The sequence below is a fragment of the Arachis hypogaea genome, chromosome 11 (genome assembly GCF_003086295.3).
Source record: "Arachis hypogaea cultivar Tifrunner chromosome 11, arahy.Tifrunner.gnm2.J5K5, whole genome shotgun sequence".
In the NCBI taxonomy this organism is placed as follows: Eukaryota; Viridiplantae; Streptophyta; class Magnoliopsida; order Fabales; family Fabaceae; genus Arachis; species Arachis hypogaea.
In genome coordinates this window covers 47,971,814-47,991,289 of record NC_092046.1, presented here as the reverse complement: position 1 = coordinate 47,991,289, position 19,476 = coordinate 47,971,814, and the positions used below count along the sequence as shown (strand labels likewise).

Here is a 19,476-nt window from a genome sequence, read left to right as displayed (position 1 = left end):
AATTGGTTTCATCAAATTTTCAAATAAGAAAATTTAAAATTAATAGCCCTTTAAGTTTATCTAAGTTAAAGATTAAAGAAGAAAATTCTGAAATAAAAGAATTAACAAAAAAGGTCGAAAAATTAAATGAAACCCTAAATACTAAATTATAACAATAAATAAAAAAGAAATATATGTAACTTATCAAGATAAGAAACAAGAGCTCTTTGAAAGAGAAAATCGTTTGAATTATTTGCAATTTTCTGAAATAAATCAAAGAGCATTTGAAGCTCTAAAAACAATCTATGAGAAGTTAAAAAGAGAAGTTGAAGAGTTAGAAAAATTAATAGAATCTCTAGAAAATAGTGATGAAGCGATGATAGAATTTGCAGAAATTCTAAAATAAATAATGAAGCATGCAAAGATTGAAAGACCAGAAAATAAAATAAAAATAAAAAGAGCGAAAAATTTAAAAAGTAAAATAAAGGAGTATAAAAGGGAATTAAATAATCTTCAGATCGAAATTGATGACCTCATAATAAAAAGGATAGAAATAAGAATAAATATAAACAAGTTGGAGTTAAACTTAAAAAATTTATAAATGCCTGGAAAACCATATTATGACTTAAAAGAATTAAAGCTGTTGAAAGAAAAAATGGAGAATGAGGTTGAAAAATTAAAAAGATATTTAGAAACAACAGAAAGTGTAGAAATAAAAGAAGTTGTTGAAGATTTGAGAAAATATATTCAAGAAAAAGACAAACAGATAAAAAATTTTATAAACAATAATCCATGCAAAAAAGACTATTATAAACTAAAACAAGATTGAAAAACTATAAAAATCAGAATTATAAAAGTAACATTTTCAATTCTATACAAATTATAAACTTATTCGAAGTAAAATATGAAGAGTAAAAATTGGTATCAGAGCCAAGTTAACGATTAAGGGTAACACTTTTTCTTTAAGTAACACTTTGAGTGACACGCTTTTCAGCCACAAAAAGACAAAAATCTGTACACCCACGTCTATACACTATAAGGCCCCTATTTTTAGCGTGGGAGGTTTTTTTTTTTTTTTTTGTATTGGTTGTGTTGCAAGTTTATTCTTTTTTGTTTTTGGTGAAGTAATGAAGTTTGATTTTACTGGTCGTAAACCATCTCAATGAGTGAAGCCCAATCAGATCAAGATCGGTAAAACCAAATTCGGTCTCATCCCAAGTCGAATATAAAAGGCCAATACATCAGAAGAGCCCATAAAACTTTCTCATTCCTCTTCCTTCCTCTTGTTTGTCCTTTTTACCCTTCCTCTTCCGTCATCGTCATCATCTTCTGGCGGTTACTGTACAAAACCAAATCCGTGCATCAGAAGCAGCGACGACCTTAAAACTCCGTCTCAGGAAGCTCGTTGATCCAAGAAAGAACCACAAATGACGACGGCAGCGCGACCTACATGGGCCCCGGCGAAGGGTGGCAACGAACAAGGCGGTACCCGAATTTTCGGTCCCTCACAGAAATACTCTTCCAGGGACATCGCTTCCCACACCACCCTCAAGCCCAGGTACGATTCCTCCCGCCGCCCCGAAAATTAATTTCTCTTGTATTCAATTCTGAATTTTGTGTGATATGTTGAGTAATCGTGTGGATTGAAAAGAGGGTCTAGGGTTTCGTTACGCGTACTCGAAATTTGGGATTGAGCATGAATTAGGTTTTCTGTGAAGATTTTAATGTGTTTGAATCTGCTTTTTAGAGTTAATGACTTCATAGTTTAGGTTGAAAGTTGAAACTCTTGTAGTTTTAGATTTGTCGCAAGTGGTATTATTGTTATGAGAAATTATAGATCCTCCTAATTGGTTATTTACTTATCTATTTTGCTTTGTTGGGTTTTTAATTCCCGGCAATCAAATGCAATTGCAAATTCCAAATTTTAAATATCAGTTCCTATTGAAATTTGTTGCTTTGATGGTGGGAAAATGTTACCTATTACCCTGACATCTCTTTTTTCTTAGATTTTCTGAGAACTTCTCCATGGTTAAGAAAAACAATGATCTCTAGTATGTAGGTTTTATTATAAAATGCTGCAAGATATTCACCCATGTATGGAGAAAAGGAAGCTTCATGCTAGATCAGCAAAAGTAAACATTTATTAGCAATTTTTGGACTTACAAAAATGATGATTTCTCATTTCTTATATGAAACAAGACTGGAGATGCAAAAGTTTAGGTCCCATTATAGTTTTAGTTCAAATTAGAGATGAAACACACAAACGATATCCAGATTAATACTTTTTAGTCAGATAAACTGCAGATATATTTGGAATGACCTAAAATACCAGCCACACCCAACCATGGGAATAATCACACTCATTCTAGCAAATATGTATCTGTTTTTCCCAACAGAAGATGCAGGACACCCGTAATAAGAAAAAGGCCAATTAGCCAAATAGGTAGGTAATAAGGAATGAACTGGGTAGGTAAACAGAGAAGTATATGTTTTGCTTATATTTGCACGATGTTATGATTTGCAATATGTTTTGTACCTTGAAGCAGTTGTAATATCATCTGGGGTGCAATATGGAATTTGGGACAATTTTGTCTGGGTAAAAAAGTTTTCACTGTGCCCTAGATTGAATAATGGAAAGTTTGGAAAGTAATCACGGTCAATTTTTTTTCTGGGTTAATGTAATGAAAAGCACTTTTGAATTCATTTATTAGAATATTAGATGTTGGTGAAGTGATTGAAGCGATAGGGTTACTAACTTTATTTACTAAAACTTCTCAATCAGTGTGGTTACAGTTAGGTGTGGGTGTCATGGCTGTTTTCATCGTCTTCTCATGTTCTCTTGTGTAAACTTTTGATGTTCTCTTTATGTTCGCTGTCTTTCTCATGTATTGCTCCTCTCCTTTGGTTAAGTTGCACCTTTGATCATTTACTGATGAAAAAATTCTCCATGTCAATGATGCATGTTAAAATGTTAGTCCCTCATTTAACTGGTGTATCTTTTCCTCCCTAATGAATGCGTTTTAAATTTGCCAGGAAAGAAGGCCAGGACACAGAGGAGGAATTGAAGAGAAGGAACCTACGTGATGAGCTAGAAGAGCGTGAGCGGAGGCATTTCTCATCGAAAAATAAATCTTATAACGGTAAAAATTTCAATAGTGATTCTCTTTAAAAACTTTTTGCTGCAATAACTCATCTCGGATAAGCTTCTATTATTATTTGTGGGTTGGGGATATGTCAACTTCTAGCTGTTCATTTGTTCTAAGCTATTATATTCTAATATTCTATCTTCTATGTTTTGGCAGATGACAGAGATCGAGGAAAGGGTAGCCATCTTTTGTTGGAAGGTATTCTCTTTACCGAATGTTAAAAATTAAATATTTTGAGCATGGGCTTTCACTGAAAAATAGAAAGAGAGAAAGCAGAACAGCATTCTACGTTCAGTATTCTCATTTGGTGGGTCTTTATTGTAACAGGTGCAAGGAGAGACATTGAAGATCGCATTGTTGCACGTAGTATTGATGCAGATGATTCTGATGTTGAAGTCAAAAGTGATAATGAGAGGTTTGCTATCTGAAATACAGTTAAATTTTAGCTACTGAGTGTTTGCATGAGTTTGCAGCATGCATCCTTTATGTGCCACTGATTTAATTAAAATCATCTTTACTGCTTCAAATCTGCAAGCATGCTAGTATTAGAAAGTAGTAACATGACAAAATATCTTTCTGCATATAGCCTTGTGGGAATAATTCTAGCTCATTATTTATGCATGTTTATCGTTTGATTTTATGGTTTGCAAAGCAATAATTGATTGATACTTTATTTACACATTCAAAGTATAAGACTTCACATAATGCTTATGTGAATACGAATGGATCAAAATATATTATTGGTGCAATGGTGCTTATATATACACACATGCTATAATATAAATGACATCCTATAACTTATAGACACTTAACTATTAGTGGATGTAAGTGTTAGCATTGCTTTCACCATTGGAAGTTACTGGATTAGCAATTAAATGTTTTCCTTTTGTCACATTTATTTCGAAACAAATCCAAATAAACTCAAACAAGTGAATAATTCTATGTTGTCATTTTAACACATTGTGCTTTTTATTTTTGTTTTCCATATTCTTGTTTAGCAGCTGATATTTTCAATCTCATAATTCCTTGTCCTCTCTTGTATTGTTGGCTGCTGCATTTTAAATTAGAGAAAAAGACAAATAGGTCTATGATTTTTTAACTCGAAGACAAATAAATCATTGACTAATTGAAAATTCAAAAAGCGTCCCTCATTCTCTAAAACGCGAGAGACGGAGGGACTTAGATGTCTCGCGTTTTAGAAGGTGAAAGATGTTTTTGTATTTTCAATTAGTCAGGATTTATGTTCGAGTTAAAAGGTCGGGGATCTATTGTCATTTTCTCTTTAAATTTTCTTTTCTGGTATTTGATGTCAAACTTCTTACTTCAACTTGTGGAATCAAACAAGTTAAATTATAGTTTAATTTAAGTGTCATTTAACTTATGTCAGTGATGATGATGACGACGACGACGACGAGGATGACACTGAAGCTTTGATGGCCGAGCTCGAACAAATAAAGAAGGAAAGGGCAGAAGAAAAGCTACGCAAGGTAAAGTTATTATCTCCTCTTTTCGTTGTACTTAGCCTGTCACGTCATGCCTCTGAAACTCTCTAGATGGGGATCTCAAACTCTTCTTTCCATTTTCTCCCATACTAGTACTATTGTCTATTCACTTTGCTGTGGGAGGGATGGTGCTCGAGCCATTCTGCTTGTGTATTACAGCTGATAGTTGCTGGGTCTGAATAGAGTTGTCATGATTCTTAGTATGCTACTTTTAATTGTATGTTGTCCTTGTGCAGGAACGCCAAGAACAAGAGGAAGAGCTTAAAGTAAAGGAGGCAGAGCTTCTGCGAGGAAACCCTTTGCTAAATAATCCTGCATCATTCAACGTGAAAAGAAGGTTTGAATCTACAGATTTATATTCCTTGAAAACCAAAACGGCAGTTATTTTTCTTTATGATTTTTTTTTTGGTTAACTGTTTTGCACGTGCATTTGGTTGTTTTAGGTGGGACGATGATGTGGTGTTTAAGAACCAAGCCCGTGGTGAAACCAAGGTGGCCAAGCGATTCATCAATGATACCATAAGGAATGATTTCCACAGGAAATTCCTGCAAAAATACATGAAGTAAGGGCTCGTGTAGAGAAGCCTGAGTTGTTTCGAGTTGAAGAAGAAACTCGCTCATTTCCAGCTTGTGTTTTGTATCTAAATGTATGATTTACTTGTGATGGATGAATTTACTGATATTTTCTAATGTATTTTTACACGGTACTAGTGCATACCTTCCGTGCTCGTTTGGCTCAAGGTTTTAAAAATCTTACCCATCTGGCTATCTCATAGTTTGATCATTGAAAATGAAAATCCGGTCTAGTTCTACAACAATTAGGTTATGTTTGAAAGGGAGATTAAGATTGAAAAAGAGACTACTTGATAGAAATTAAGTTTTTGTATTGTGTTTAGTGTAAAATGTACTGGACTGAGTTATGTTGTAGTACTAAATTATGTTGTAGTATTATGTTTGGTTAAGATAAATATAGAGACGAGTAAATTTGGAATTTGAAAAAGTAAATGAGAGTATCTGTAAAAAGAAATATTAAATTTTTAATTTCAATTCTTATAAAATTTCATTCTTCTATATGTTCTCACTTTCTTGAGATGCGGAAAGAATTGAAATTGTGTTTTGATATTAAAATTTTAGTTTCGATTTCTAATAAGTAGACATAATATTTAGATTTAGTCTCTCGGTTTCAATTCTAATTAGTTTAACTACCAAAAATGTATTTGAATAATTTTATTGTTGAGAAAAATGTATTTGAATTTTGTTATAAAAAAATATATATTTTTAAATAATTTAAAAATGCTACGAAAATGTCTAAAAAGAATATTATTTTTATTGAGTGACAAATAGCTTTTGTATTTGACAAATTACTTATACATTTGATCCAAAATTTTATAAGAATATTTAGGTAACTATTTAAAAAATAATAAAAATTTAATTTTTATATTTTTTAATTTTTTAAAAGTATTATTGATTGTTGACAAAAAAATTACAATATATATATATATATATATATATATATAGCGAAAAATTATCAAATTTTAAAAATAAAAATATCTTATTTTTTTAATCATACTTATAAAAAACTGTATCAAAATTTAATTTTTAAAATAATTTTTAAGAATACATATTTAATATTAGACATAACAATAAAAATTATTTATAACAATGCTAGGGAACCAACTCTATATAAGCCAAGAATTAGCCAACTGGTAAACCAGAGGCACCGGTAACTTTAACCGGATGTTGCTACTGATAGACACACGGATGTTTCTTTTTCTTGTAAATTGGATGGTTTTGGATATAATTTCTATGTCATTAATAAAACATAATTAATTATATGAAACCAACTAATTAATAATCAAAGTATCTGTTCCGTGATTCTCTCCTATCACTAGCGTATCTTCCCTCATATTTTGAACGTGATCAACAATAATTTAAAAAACAAATTAAATTATAAATTAATAAAATTAATTATGTTGTTCCAATTTTGGTTGATTATTAGTTAGTTCCATATACTTTCCCAATTATTTAATGTAGTTTTTGTGATTTACCCATTCCAATTTTAGAAAACAAACGAAGCCTTAAAATTACTGGCGCTTATTTTATTGTATCATACTATCATTACAATTTTTTTTTTATTATAAAATGTGGGGAAAGAAGAAAGATAAAAAAAGATACGCTTTTATCCCAACAGACTCTGGAGTGGACATCACAAATCACAAGCTTAATATGATTTACAATTTTTACTTTTGTACGTAAAAAATTAACTACTAAATTAATAATTTATATAAAATATATGTTTGAATATATATATATATATATATATATATATATATATATTAAAAATAAGGCAGTCTTTGTCTTCTATGGACAAGGAGAATTTCGGATTTTGATGATCATTGATGAAAAGTATAACTTACAAAATAATAGAATTACACTTGTATTCTTATTTTAATTTTTTTAGAATATCTTTTTCTCTTCATTGAAAATCACCATTTTCATGGCATAAGATGTTCTGCTCTTTGTGTGTTAAACACAACCTTCAACTCATTATGCTGCTGTTTAAATTTTCTACTTTATCATTTTTCAATTACTATATATTATTTTATAGAAAAAAATTTACAATTAACAATGATAAGCAACTCCCCTGCCTAAATAGGCTTATGCTTTGAGTGTGTGGTTGTTCTTCTTGTTTCATTCTCCAATTAACAATGATAAGCAACTTCCCTAAATTTATTACTCTTTAGCCAACTTTGAGAGTAAAGGAATAGTAGTTCGTACATATAACACTAAATTATTTCTGTTATCACTGTCCTACAAAACCCGTAAATTCATTGTTCTTCATTCTGGCGTCAATACATGTCTAATAATTTAAGATATTGGTCAATGAAGCTACGGTTTTGGACTTTTGGTGTTTTACCATATTGGGAGAGATGCAAAAGAGAAGATGAAAGAGAGAAGTTAGAGTGGAAAGCGAGCAAATTATGAGAACAAGAAAGATATTTTACGCGTAATTATTTTTCAAAATATAAATATAATTAATTATAAAATATAATAAAGTTATTTTAATCTCAACCATTCATTCTGTTAAAATATAATTAGAATCAATTAGAATTATTTAATATATCTGAATATTTATTATAGAATATTCCGTCTTTATTATTACGAGTCTCTTAGCACTTATAAATACCATTCTATGTTGTATCATTCAACACAACTTAAATACTCACAAACTTTTTTCCTATTACTCCCTCTTCCCTTTCTAACACATTCAACATGGTCCATTGAAGAATTCTCCTAGTTAAGGTTCTTGTCTTCTTGTTTTGTTTCATTCCAGAGATGCTGCAACGGTTTCACTCACAAGAATATAAACACCCCTCTCCTAAGTCTTTTTTCTTTTTATTCTTTTTTCAGGAATTTTCGGCCTTATCTTTTTCACTCACAAGAATACTGCGCGAACATTACCATCACAATCAAAAGTCACTAGCATGAATTTTTTTTCCATAGCAAAAGAAATATCAAATTAAATTGGACAATTTACTTTAATAAACCAACTCTCCTCCAAAATTATTCAGATTTTTCAATCTAAAAAAGGCTACGTCAAAGTCCCAAATTACATTTCTATGTAAATCGAATTGATTAAATTTGATTTAAGCAAACACGTACAAAATCGAATCTAGAGGATTCAATTTACATGCAAATTGAATTCACGTGTAAATCGAAGCTAATAGTTTCGAATTAGATTACCCTACTAAATCGAAGTAAAGAGATTCAATTTTCAATTGCTAGGTAAATCAAATCCACTCAATTCGATTTATGATGATACGTAGCCTTTTAGGTAAAACGAAGTCATTAGGGTTGATTTAATATATATGGCACCATATGATTAAATCGAAGACACTTAATTGGATTTATAGAGTACTCATGTTTATAAATATGAGCTCAACGTGAATTTTTTACCATAGTGAGATTCACAATGGCTAGTGATGAGAGTTTTGTAACTCTTGTGTACTATAGAGGGTCCATTAAAAAAAATGCAATCAAGAATTAAGTTTATTGATAAGGACCCCCTAAGTGTTTTTCTCAAACCTTCCACGAATTTTACTGAGTTTAAGAATATTATATTCTAGAAACTAGGTCTGCATGGCGTGAAACGCATGGCAAAGTTATTCTATAGAATCCCGATTTCCGTCTTACGCAATGATGTGAAGTATGATTCATTCGTTATTAGCAGTGATGAAGATTTGGGGGTTCTGTTCCATTGTCGTCGTCAGTTTCCCGAGGTGAGGACTCCAGAGGTGTTGGCAAAGCTTGTGGATGTGGTATCTAGTTCTGGAGGCTCAAATCGGAATCCACAATCCACAGGACATGCAGCCTGCTCTAGTTCCATGCCTGTTGGTGCCTCGTCAGTTGTGCCAGAGATTGCACCTGAGGCTGTTTTAGCTGCTTCTCCTTCCTTTGCATTTAATTTGAACTGCAGTGGTAATCCAGGGGTTGGTGAGACTAGACCGTTGGGGAAGGTTGCAATTGCGACGCCTGATTCTCCTGCAAAGGTCCCGGTCTTTGGTGAGGTTGGAGTACAGGATGGGGTAGAGGATACACTGCATGATGATGATGATAATGATGATGATGATGATGATGATGATGATGTGGAGCCCGCCACGATAACTGATGACACACCACGGACGACTCCAGTTGTGGGTGGGGGAGCATCTATTTCAGGTACTAATCAGTATCCCCCCCACTTCTCAGCTCTAGACTTGGATGGCATGGCACCTCAGGGAGATCCGGGAGTACCTGTTGGCTTCAGGGTTAGAAAGACACAGAATACATGAGTTGTATCTGAATTTCAAGTTGGTCAGCAGTTTCAGGATAAAGAAGAAGTCGCGTTAAGCATGAAGACTTATAGCATTCGTTGTGGGGTTGAGTACAAGGTATTGGAATCCGATCATCGCAAGTACTATGGTAAGTGCAAGGAGTTCGACAGCGGGTGCCCATGGCTCATTCGGGTTAGCCTCCGCCAGCGCAGAGGTATTTGGGAGGTAAAACGATACAATGGTCCTCACACTTGTCTAGCCACATCGATATCTAGTGATCACAGGAAGCTCAATTATCATGTCATATCGGCCTTCATACTGCCCATGATTAGAGCTGATGCTACCGTCTCGATCAAGGTACTGTAGAATGCCACGAAGGCACACTTCGGTTTTAGACCGACTTACAGGAGGGTTTGGATGGCTAAACAGAGATCTGTGGCTCAGATTTACAGAGATTGAGAAGATTCATACAATGACTTACCACGATGGGTATTGGGTGTGCAGATCACGATGCCAGGTACTATAGCGGTATTGAAGACGAGTCCTATGCGGGTTGGTGGGCAGGTGGATGACTCTGCAGGTTATTTTCATCGGCTTTTTTGGACATTCCCACTGTGTATTGAGGCATTTTATCATTGCAAGCCGTTGGTCAGTGTGGACGGTACTCATCTATATGGCAAATACGGTGGTACATTGTTGGTCGCGATTGCGCAGCACGGCAACTCCAACATCATTCCTATTGCATTTGCACTTGTGGAGGGTGAGAATGCAGAGTTGTGGTCATTCTTTCTATCTCACATGCGGCAACATGTGACACCTTAGCCGGGTATACTCATCATATCAGATAGGCACAACGGGATAAAGGCTGCATTGGAAGCTCCTGATGGTGGCTAGCTTCCACCTACTATATATAGGGCTTTTTCCATCCGTCACGTGGTGGCAAATTTCACGCTGAATTTCAAGGGCAAGGATGCACAGAGGTTATTAATAAATGCTGCTTATGCCAAGACTGAGGCCGAGTTTCACTACTGGTTTGACATTCTCCATGCCAAAGATCTTACTATGTGCGACTGGGCTAATCGAATTGACTATGCACATTGGACTCATCATTGGGACGAAGGTCGGAGATTCGGGCACATGACTACGAATATATCTGAGTGTGTGAACTCGATACTAAAGGGTGTGAGGAACCTTCCAATCTGTGCGTTGGTGAAGGCCACTTATGGGAGATTGGCCGAGCTATTCGTTCAGAAAAGAAGAGAGGCCAAGGCACAGTTAGGAACCGAACAGCAGTTTAGTCAGCATTTGATTAAGGAGATCAAGGCAAATCTGAAGACCTCATGGTGTTTCACCATGACTGTGTACGACAGGGACAACTCAGAGTTTACTGTGGCTGAGACCACTCCGACAGGGAGTTTTTCACTAGGCACATACAGAGTATCCCTCACCGACCAGACATGTGATTGCGACTATTTCCAGGCACTTCATTATCCATGTCGTCATGCCTTAGCTTGTTGTGCATATGCACGCCTGACCTGGTCCACCTATGTCCACGAGGTATATCGCCTTAGCTCCGTGTTTGATGTTTATCGCATGGTATTCACACCTCCAATTCCGGAGGGGTTTTGGCCACCGTATGATGGTCCAACCGTCATACCTAATCCGGCCAAGAGACATGCGTCTGAGGGGCGCCCCAGGACCACCAAGATCCGGACTACCATGGATGAGGCTGACCCAAACAGGGCCAAGAGATGTAAGCTTTGCAGACATCCCGGCCACACACGTAGGAGGTGTCCCCAGAGAGGAGTGACCATCAGTTCTGCATCTGCCAGTAATGTGTGTAGGGTTTAGGGCATTTATTGTACCATGTTGTCTTTCAGTTCATCTTTAGTCACTGTTGTATGGTTTATTTTATCGTTATTGTCGTGTGTGTTGTGTTTTCACAATGTTAATGTTATTTTACGATGGATGATTTATGTTAATTTTGGTTTATTTGAGCATTTTGTTTCACCGTATATGGACTCGTATTTTACTAAAGAAATATTGTATAATGTGAAGTAAAGAACATCAAGTAAAGAACAACAAACTGAAATACATAACTACTTGGCATACATAACTAAAACTGAAATACATAACTACTCGGAATACATAACTAAAACTAAAATACACAACATGGAATACATAAAACATGGAATACATAAACCACGGATTACACAACCAAGTATGTACATCTCATTGGACTCCATAAATAAAAATCAAACACACAACATGATGCTAAATTGTCACTGTTCAAAGCTCAGAGTAAATTCTATCCGGTGAAGCAGCGTCGAGGACACCTGACCCGCCGGACTCTCTGCGCTAGAGGGACCTCGTCCTCCTCACCATCACCGTCCCGTCACCGTCTCCGGCCTGGGGCACCTCCTCCGGTGTGCCAACCTGTGTTGTGGATAGACTGAGCTGTGATGTACTAGGTGCTGCAAATGTAGAGGGGGTGTCCCACCCAATGCAAATGTGTCGACCACAGGTCTGAAAGGAGGCTCATTTAGGTCCACATCAACCTGAGTCTAGGATCCAACTACCGGAGACCTATGTCTAGCCAACTCATCCTTCTGCATGATCATGCTGATCTCATCAAGGAAGTGTGACCTACCAAACTCCGCGTCAAGGCCCTCACTGCACATCAACTCCGACAGCATCTAACCTGGGCAAATGTACGTCTGATGCTTAGCCAGACTATCATCACACGTAGAAACCCGGACAAAATAGTCTTCAAATCCGTGACCAGGAGCACCGCTGCCTGCCTCAGGTCTCCCACCCACTCCACCGCAACCATATACATGGCTCCCCTCCCCTGCATCACATCCAGCCGGCTGGCCCTCACCTCCTCTAGGTTGACTACGACCACTACCGCCGTTAAACCCACCACTACCGCCACCTCCACTGTGGTGTCCCTTTGAACACCCTAAACCTCCACCACATCCGCTCCCACCATCGTACCCTCCATTACCGTCACCACCTCCTCCACCTCCTTGATGATTGTCGTCATCTCTGTCATCCCCGTCACCACCACCGTCGTCCTCACCACTACTGTCTTCTTACCCGCCTCTAACTCCCCGTCGGGCTCGACCTCGACCACAACCTACAGCTCCTCGCAAGCCATGCCCCTCCCACCACGCCACCCATGACCCCTCCCCTCCATCACATCGATGGCCTCCTCCAATCAAATCTACTCACGCTGGCTTGATCGTGTCCCTACACGCTGCCTCTGCGCAACCCAACGGTTGTCTGGGACATCAGGAACCTGGTCCATCTCAGGGACTCGTTCAGGACCTCGCTGTATTGCCTGGGCTGGAATTGCAGCTGCCCTGGGATCACCTAGGAGGAGCTCAGGCGATAAGAAACTCCTGTCGTACTGATACCACTAATCCAGTTACTCATGAGAAGGTCCTGGATCCGCAACCATGTCAAACTACAGCACATGCTACGCCCCATTGGCCCAATGAAGGTGCCATCTCTGTAGTGTATCAGGAAACTATCGATCTTCGCATCTCGCATCCTTCGACATTAGAAAATCTATGTCCAGGGCAGCACGAGGTCTACCATGAACCCTACCAAACTGTGGCAGCACCCGATCTACTAGATGTCACTCAATGACAGCGAAATAGATCAACGCTGTTGCAGCCCTCCACAATGCCATATGTCGTGGCTCCAATATCTCGGGATCGGTGAACCACCTGAACGACATCCGGCAAGCTATATAGCATCCACAGGAACTGTGGATACAAGTAGTTATCGTTAGTCACCATAAATAGTAAAAGATGCAAATATTAATTTAGATATAAACAGATTGAAACCATAAGATACTCATATCTCCGCGGTGGAGTAAATCTCTCCTAAGCCTCTAATGCACGACACAAGGCCCTTTGTCACTCAACGTGGGCTGATAACCTGACCATCTGAACACCACAAGATTTAATTAACAATAAAGTAAACCACTATATTATTGAAAAGATGATGCATATTTAAAGGGAGAGTACCTCGATGCCAATGGCCAATGGAAGACATCAAATCCATCTGGCCAGAAACCAAGGAACCTCCAAAAGATCCACGACTGGAGGAGCTTCAGTGGACCGGCTAACTTGACGACATGCACCTGAATAACCATGACAGTGCAGCAAACCCCCAGCTATACTGTCCCATGTCCTCTAGTCTGACGACATATGGTAGCCAATGGATGTGGAGGCGGTTACCTGACTTATCCCAGAACAGTTGTATGGATAGGAGCATCATGATATATGCACGAGCATACCTCCTAACCATCTCATAGTCTGCCCTTGCGACAGCTCACTAAATGTCTCTTGAAACCATGTATACTTCACTGTGAACTTGTCGATGTAGTTCGCAGGAGGCAAAACACCCAACAGCTCCTTAAACCATACCCACTCTGGTGGCCCCCTCGATATGGTCGCGCAAAGTCCGTAAGACATCCGCTGACATACTGACCATCAATCGGGAGCCCTAGCTAGTATGCTACATCCTAGAGCGTGATCGTGCATTCTCCGAACGGCATGTGAAAAGTGTGCATCGATTTAGCAAGTTTCACTCTAAATCGATGCCATTGAATTCGATTTAGATGAAGGACAGTTTGCATGTAAATCGAATCTATGGGTTTCAATTTATGAAACCATCAAATCGAAACCATTGACTTCGGTTTACTTTCATATGAATCGAACTATATTTGTTCGATTTAGTGACGGTATTTAATTCGAAGCTGTTAGCTCTGGTTTGCATGTAAATTGAATTCTATAGATTCGATTTAATACGTGTTTGCTTAAATCAAATTTAATCAATTCGATTTATATAAAAATACAAATTAAAATTTTGACGTAGCCTTTTTTAAATTGGAGAATCTACATAATTTTGGTTTGGAGTTGATTTATTAAAATAAATTGTCCAATTAAATTATTTAATCCAGGCCAAATTGTTAAACAACGAATTTGGAAGAAGAATGTTCACCTTGTAATTGTTAATAAAGTTCATTGTCTTTCTCGATGAATATAAATATAATTATTGTCATACATGGTCGAAAAGAGAAAAGCTTAAAGTCAAATAGAATTTATTACTTTTAAATAATATTTTTAATAATTAATCTAATATTTTTAGATTAATAATTTAATAATATATTTTTAGTTCATACTTTTAAATATTATTAATTAAAAATAATAAATTGTATTAATCTTCTAGTATTCTTTTGAATGGAAATAAGACTAAATTAAGAAAAACGAAAACTCCTTTTCTTTTCTCTAGTAGGTTTTTATAAAATATTAAGATAAAAAGATCTGACTTGTTTAGATGCTATTATATGTCTCTTTTATATAAGGGAATATACTAAAATTTGTATACAAAACTTTTGGTTAAAAAATATAGTTAAAATGTAATCATAAAAAAATATTATAATAATATACTACTACACAAATATTTTTATTATTTTTTGTAGCCATTTCTTTAAATTGTTAATTATTAGGGTCAAGTATCAATTTGGTACTTGAAGATTCAGACACTTATAAAAAAAAATTTTAAAAGATATTATTGATAAAACATCTTTTAAATTATTTAAAAATGTAAAAAAAATAATTAATAATTAATATATTTTTTGTAATGACAAAAAATTTTTATATTTAGAAAACGACTTATTCATTTAATCTGAATTTTTGTGACATTTGAATAAATATTTAGAAGGTGTACAAAAAATTTTGAAGCAAAATTTGATTTTTAGATTTTTTTATTTTTCAAAAAATATGGTAATTCACAATAATTTTTTTTAAAAAAAATTCACCTGACATAAAATTACCAAATTTTAAATAATATGAAAATATCTAATTCTTTTAATAATGATTGCAAAAATTTACATCAAAATTTGATCTGTAAAGTCTTTTTTTTAGAATATATATTTAATATTTAGTTCTTTTTATCACTCTTTTAAATTTTTCGAGGGCTTATTTGTCGTTATCATCTTTCATAATTCTTTTTATCAGCGATATAAATTTTCGGATACTATTTTAATAGTTGATGCATGAGTATTTTTAGTTGTCTTTTTTATTATTTCTTGAAATAGAGTTAGTAATTTTCTTGTTATAATTGAGATGTTGCTTTAATCAATGCTTCTTTGTGTTGTTTTAAATGCTTTAATTATAAGAAATTGTGAAAGAAAGTAAGCAAGAACGATCAAGGATGAAGAGAGGCAAGCAAGAGACACACTAAAAACAAGAATAGAGATAGACACAAACAGAGAAGCTCTTGGACAACACAAGGAGCCCTGCGTTCAACGCGCTACTAGCTGCGTCTAATGTAACTTCTATCCAAGCACATCTACGTCTAACGCAGCTCCCTCCAAATCTAACGCAGCTGCCTCCAAGTCCAACGCAGCAGCATCCAAGTACAACGTAGCCACACCATGCATTGAACGCAGCCCTCTATGCGTCCAACACACCCGTCAAGAGTACCTCCAGTGGTTGTCCATCATGTATGTGTTCAATGTAGCTCCACTGTGTGTCCAACACAGCTGAGACAGAGGCTTCAAGGATTCTAAATTTGGCCCTGCGTTCAATGCACTCCCCTTGTGTTCAATTAGGGTTGGCTCTTAAGAATGATGTGGTTTCAAATCAGAAACTGTGTTTAAACTTTTATAATAATTAATTGATCAAGAAATTGACGGTTAATTAAGTTAAGAAAAATTGAATTACTAAAAAATTGGAGTTTGATTATTTAATGTTTGCCATGAATACATCTTTGTATGATCAAAGTAGATAGTAAAACGTGTTAATTCCGAAATTTAAATATCTCTAAAACCTTAATATTCTCACCATTATTATTTTTACTCACTTTGCTATTTACTTGTCCTTTGTTTAATTTACACATTTGAATTTCTCACTTCTCTATTTTTTTATTTGTCTTATTAGAATAATCAATTAATCATTGTTGTTTAGCACTTTAGCCTTTTAATCCTCATGTAAACGATAATCCACTCCCATAGTATTACTTGATATGATTTGATACACTTGTCAAATTAAAAATTCTTCTATCAGTAGGTTACTATTAGAGTATCACATGTAAAAAATTAGTTATCAAGAATCTGTTATGAAAAGTCTTGTATACAAGTGTAGGATATATATTTTGCAATCTCAATGTAAAGAAACAATATATACATTTTCAATAATCATTCAAAATAATCATATCAGTTTTCATTTTCCTCTCTTCTTTCTGCTCTCTCTGGTCAAGCTTATATTCCTTCATGGTATCAAGAGCACACAAGATCCATGGCTCAACTTGAAAATATTCAAACCAATGATGATGATGCTGCTAAATCAACACCAGCAGCTTCTACTTCATCAAATTCCAAGGATAAACTATTCAACATTCCACTAGCGGAGAAATTGAGTGAAACCAACTTCTTGACCTGGAGACATCTTGCAACCCTTTCAATCTGCGGGCAAGAACTTGAAGATCACCTGGATCAAGGTAAAATTCCTCCACGCTATGATAATCCTGCAGATGAAGCCAATAAAAAAGAATCCAAGAAATACAAAACATGGAGAATTGATGATTACAATGTCACCTCTTGGCTATTTGCTTCAATGGACAACTCGTTCAAACATAGAGTAATCGGGTGTCACTTTGCTCATGAGATATGGAGCAAAATTCATACATTTTTTGCTTCCCAAACTAAAGCTCGTGCTCGACAATTGCAACTGCAACTACGATCAGTCAAGAAACAAGCCTCAACATCAGATTATCTTCTTCAAATCAAAAAGCTCTCAGACTCATTGGCTGCGATCGACTCACCACTCTCTGATGAAGAATACACCAATATCATCCTTGATGGCCTCAGCGAAGAATATCATCCGTTTATCACAATGATCACTGCCAAAGATCCTCCATACTATATCCCAAATCTTGAGGCATTATTGATGGCACAAGAAAAAATAATTGATAGATTCAAGAAACCTGAATCATCTATGGTTCACGTTCATCTGTCACAAACTACTACTACTCAAGAATCAACCTCTCACCAACAACGGACTTCTCCAACAAATTCATATTCTAATCCAGCTCGCGGAACATACAATAACTTTGGAAGAGCTCCTTTTGGAAGAAGAGGTCGTGGTGGCAGGAATTCTCGTGGTGGCAGAGGTTCTTGGGGAACCAACAATCGCTCCCAATGCCAAATCTGTGGCAAAATGGGACATGTAGCTAGTTATTGCTACTTTCGCTTTGATTAAAATTACTCTCATGCTCAAAAATATACTCCCAATTCTTCCATGCACACAGCATTACCACCACCACATTCTTTCCACAATCCTAAAGCTATGTTAGCCACACCATCTGCTATTACTGATCAATCATGGTATGCTGACCCAGGAGCCACCCATCACTGCACCTCAGATCCAGAGAATCTTCACCAATCGTATGAATATCAAGGCCAAGAACAGGTCTACACAGGTAATGGGTTAGGTATGAGAATTAATCGAGTAGGAAATTCATGCTTACAATGCTGCTCTTCTTTTAAACGATATAAATTGTATGATCTTTTACTTGTTCCTTCAATAACTCAGAACCTTCTAAGTGTATCACGATTTGCACGAGATAACAATGTTTACTTCTCTTTTTGGCCTGATTATTGCTTGGTAAAATCTCAGGCTACCAAGGAAGTCCATCTCAAAGGCAAGGGTGAGAGAGGAATGTATAAATTTGAGAAAGTTTCCATACCTAGAGCTGTACAATCCTCTTATAAGTCACCTTCAGTCTTGTTTGCAAAGTGTGTTTCATTGGATGTTTACCATAAACATTTTGGACATTTGATAAATCCCATTTGTAGGGTTTATCTTATACCTCATTTAAGGAATTTTATCACCTTTTACCCACATTTATTCAATGAAATAGCATGGTTTTGTAAATTCTCCTTTAATTGTGCTTAAGAGTGAACACGTGCTTTTTAGGACTTAGAATAGCTAAATTTAATTCACCTTGATTCCATTAGATGCCTTGATATGTTTATTAAGTGATTTCAGGTTTAGGAGGCAAATATTGGATCAAGAGAATGAAGGAAAAGCATGTAAAAATGGAGAACTCATGAAGAAATGAAGGAATCACAAAAGCTATCAAGCCGACCTCTTCGCACTTAAACGACCATAACTGGAGCTACAGAGGTCCAAATGATGCGGTTCTAGTTGCGTTTGGAAGCTAACATCTGGGGCTTTGAAATGATATAATATTTGTCATAGTTGCATTCGTGCATAGGGGCGCGCACACGCATGGTGCGCGGACACGCCGATGGTGGCACATGCTTCACTTAATGCAACCTGTGGCCAGCGATTTTAGAAGCCTTGTGGGCCCAATCTAACTCATTTCTGATGCTATTTAAGCCAAGGATTGAAGAGAAATCAACAAACTTTACATATTTTCATACATTAGTTTAGTTTAGTTTAATTTTTGGAGGGAAAGTTAGTTTTAGAGAGAGAAGCTCTCACCTCTCTCTAGGATTAGGAATTAGGATTAGGATTAGTTCTTAGATCTAGGTTTTGATTCATGTTCTCTACTTTTTCTTCTTTTCAATTCTTTGTTGTTGCATTTATGATTCCTCTATTCTTTTATCGTAATTTCCTTTATGTTGCTTCTATACTTTGTTGTAGATCTACTCTTGCTCCTTCTCTTTTCTTTCAATTCAAGTTGAGGTAGTTCATAATAATTGTGTTTTTTTTTTATTGTTGTTGTTAATTTCTTGTAATAATTGTTGTTAGATTTATTCTTGTTGTAGATTTCATATGATTCATTTTATGTCTCTTATGTGTTTGATAAAATGCTTCTTTTAGCTTTAGTGTAGATTTTGTTCCTCTTGGCCTAGGTGGAGTAATTAGCGACGCTTGAGTTATCTAATTCCTTTGTTGATTGATAATTAGAAGTTGCTAATTGATTTGGATACCACTAAAGCTAGGCTTTCCCTTGGGAGTTGGCTAGGACTTGTGGAATCAAGTTGAT

The 19,476-nt window shown here is 35.8% G+C and overlaps 2 protein-coding genes across 2 annotated transcripts; both read left to right on the top strand.

Annotated features, from left to right (window-relative positions):
- The first annotated feature begins 1,059 nt into the window (after positions 1-1,059).
- On the top strand, positions 1,060-5,378 carry LOC112720814 (uncharacterized). The gene is made up of 7 exons (XM_025771906.3): positions 1,060-1,537; positions 3,013-3,119; positions 3,282-3,323; positions 3,453-3,540; positions 4,513-4,612; positions 4,864-4,964; positions 5,071-5,378. The coding sequence occupies exons 1-7, from the start codon at positions 1,407-1,409 to the stop codon at positions 5,192-5,194; spliced, it is 693 nt and encodes a 230-aa protein (XP_025627691.1). The 5' UTR covers positions 1,060-1,406; the 3' UTR covers positions 5,195-5,378.
- A 3,403-nt stretch (positions 5,379-8,781) lies between these two features.
- On the top strand, positions 8,782-11,292 carry LOC112721333 (uncharacterized). The gene is made up of 4 exons (XM_025772403.1): positions 8,782-9,213; positions 9,487-9,798; positions 9,946-10,220; positions 10,356-11,292. Exons 1-4 carry the CDS (start codon positions 8,782-8,784, stop codon positions 11,290-11,292), a joined length of 1,956 nt encoding a protein of 651 aa, XP_025628188.1.
- Positions 11,293-19,476: the final 8,184 nt, after the last annotated feature.

Bases quoted from the DNA above. Each gene is read 5' to 3' on its own strand.
- LOC112720814 (XM_025771906.3), top strand. From the start codon at position 1,407: ATGACGACGGCAGCGCGACCTACATGGGCCCCGGCGAAGGGTGGCAAC. The intron at 3,324-3,452 runs GTATTCTCTTTA...TTATTGTAACAG, and splicing joins TAGCCATCTTTTGTTGGAAG to GTGCAAGGAGAGACATTGAA. The intron at 3,541-4,512 runs GTTTGCTATCTG...AACTTATGTCAG, and splicing joins GTCAAAAGTGATAATGAGAG to TGATGATGATGACGACGACG.
- LOC112721333 (XM_025772403.1), top strand. From the start codon at position 8,782: ATGGCAAAGTTATTCTATAGAATCCCGATTTCCGTCTTACGCAATGAT. The intron at 9,214-9,486 runs GTAGAGGATACA...CAAGTTGGTCAG, and splicing joins AGGTTGGAGTACAGGATGGG to CAGTTTCAGGATAAAGAAGA. The intron at 9,799-9,945 runs GTACTGTAGAAT...TTGGGTGTGCAG, and splicing joins ATGCTACCGTCTCGATCAAG to ATCACGATGCCAGGTACTAT.